General features: G+C 38.6%; 2 protein-coding genes across 3 annotated transcripts in view; one reads left to right on the top strand and one right to left on the bottom strand.

Moving 5' to 3' along the window:
* Positions 1-1,674, top strand: part of Nphp3 (nephrocystin 3) — a 45,476-nt gene that overhangs the window by 41,622 nt on the left and 2,180 nt on the right. The window lies entirely within an intron of this gene.
* The window catches only part of Uba5 (ubiquitin like modifier activating enzyme 5), a 28,810-nt gene continuing 27,674 nt past the window's right edge, over positions 539-1,674 (bottom strand). For both annotated transcript variants that reach the window (XM_023705186.1, XM_004625015.3), the window contains one exon: positions 539-719. In XM_023705186.1, coding sequence (XP_023560954.1) covers positions 636-719 — 84 coding nt within the window. In that variant the 3' untranslated portion in view covers positions 539-635. The remainder of the gene's footprint in view (positions 720-1,674) is intronic.

The raw sequence follows: 1,674 nt of genomic DNA on the forward strand, positions 1-1,674 counted from the left end.
CCTTGTGCTTGCCAGGCAAGCACTTATTCTACTGAGCCATCTCCCTGGCCCCATGTATTTCTTGTCTATTATTGGTAATACTTTATTTTCCACACCCTCAGGCAACACAGCACTAGAGATTACTAGAAGGAAAAAGAATAGGGCATCAGGTTTGTCTCCCCCCAAAAAAGCATTTCATTCATTGCATTGGCATTAAACTCAGGGCCTTTGCACTAAACATCCCAGCCTTTTTAATTTTTTAAATTTTGAGCTTGCTTCAGTAGCACATATACTGATTTTTTAAATTTTGAGATAGGATCTCCCTAGGTCACTAGATTGCCCCATCTAAGAACTTACCTCTTGCCTCAGCCTGCTGGGTAGCTGGGATGGTAAGCATGTGCCACCACACTGGGTGTCAGAGGCCATATTTTCATTAAGATTTATAACTGCCTTCAAGTCTTAGGGTCTTCAGGAGAGTTTCGGTGGAGGACAAGGGGAATAACAACACCCGTAGTATTTTCATACAGCATAGTATAACAATTCAGTGAAAATGTATACATCAAGTAATGTTGCACAAAGTTTTATTAGTTTGGGACTTTTTAAAAGTTAAACAATGGGATTAAACACAGAAAATAAAATAAATGCTAGTTCATTATTTATATATTCTTCATCTTGGCCATGAGGTCTTCCAAGCTTTCACCAGAATCTTCCACTGTAACTTGAGGTACAGAATCTTCTTGCTGTCAACAAAGGAGGGAAACACGGTGAGAAGGCAGCCATATAAAATTCTTTACACTTAGAAACCAGTAAACTTTATCCTCAAGTACATAACGTGAATTTTCTAATAAATATGCTTTGTAATTTTTAAGGAGAAGCAACAAAGTCCTTGCGTTTTCCCACTAGAATTTTATTAAGTAGTAACTTTAATATTTTTGACATTTCTATTGAACTATGTTTTAAATTCCACAAAAACCACACATATTCATAGGGCACTATGTGATGCTTTGATACATATATACACTATATAGTTTTCAGATCAGAGTTACCACATTTATCTCCTGAGACAGTTATCATTTTTTTGGTGAAAACATTTCAAGTCCTTTCTCTTAGCTTTTTGTAATGCAGTATACAGCACAATATATTAGTATTACCTATAGTCACCCTACTGTGAAATAGAACACCCAGACATTTCTCCTTCTAACTTGGTAACTTTTTTTTATTTTTTATTTTTTTTTTTTTTAATTTTAGGGAAGGGTCTACAGGGTGTCCAGGGTCTCACTACTAGATCATAGTGATCTGCCTGTCTACAGCCTCCTAACAGCTAGGATTACAGGTGCTCAGCTCCACACCCAGTCTCAATCGCTGTCTCAGCACGCCCCAGGAGTGGGGCTGGCACAGCAGGCCCCAGGATCAAACCCCCAGCCCCTGTGCCTGCTTGCAGGCACTCTAATCCGCTGAGCTATTTGGCTGGCCCTAACTTAGTAACTGTTGACCAACCTTTCCCTATTCCTTATTCCACTTACTCTCCCCAACTCTGGTAACCATTAAATTTTTTAAGATTTAACACTTGAGTAAGGTACTTTGTGTGTCTGGCTCATTCCACTTAACAAACATGATAACTTTCAGTTCCTTGTTTATTGTCATAAATGACAGGACTGCATCCTTTTATGGCTGACTAGTATGCCACTGCGTATA

This window comes from Octodon degus, unplaced genomic scaffold (assembly GCF_000260255.1).
Source record: "Octodon degus isolate 3935 unplaced genomic scaffold, OctDeg1.0 scaffold00008, whole genome shotgun sequence".
NCBI lineage: Eukaryota > Metazoa > Chordata > Mammalia > Rodentia > Octodontidae > Octodon > Octodon degus.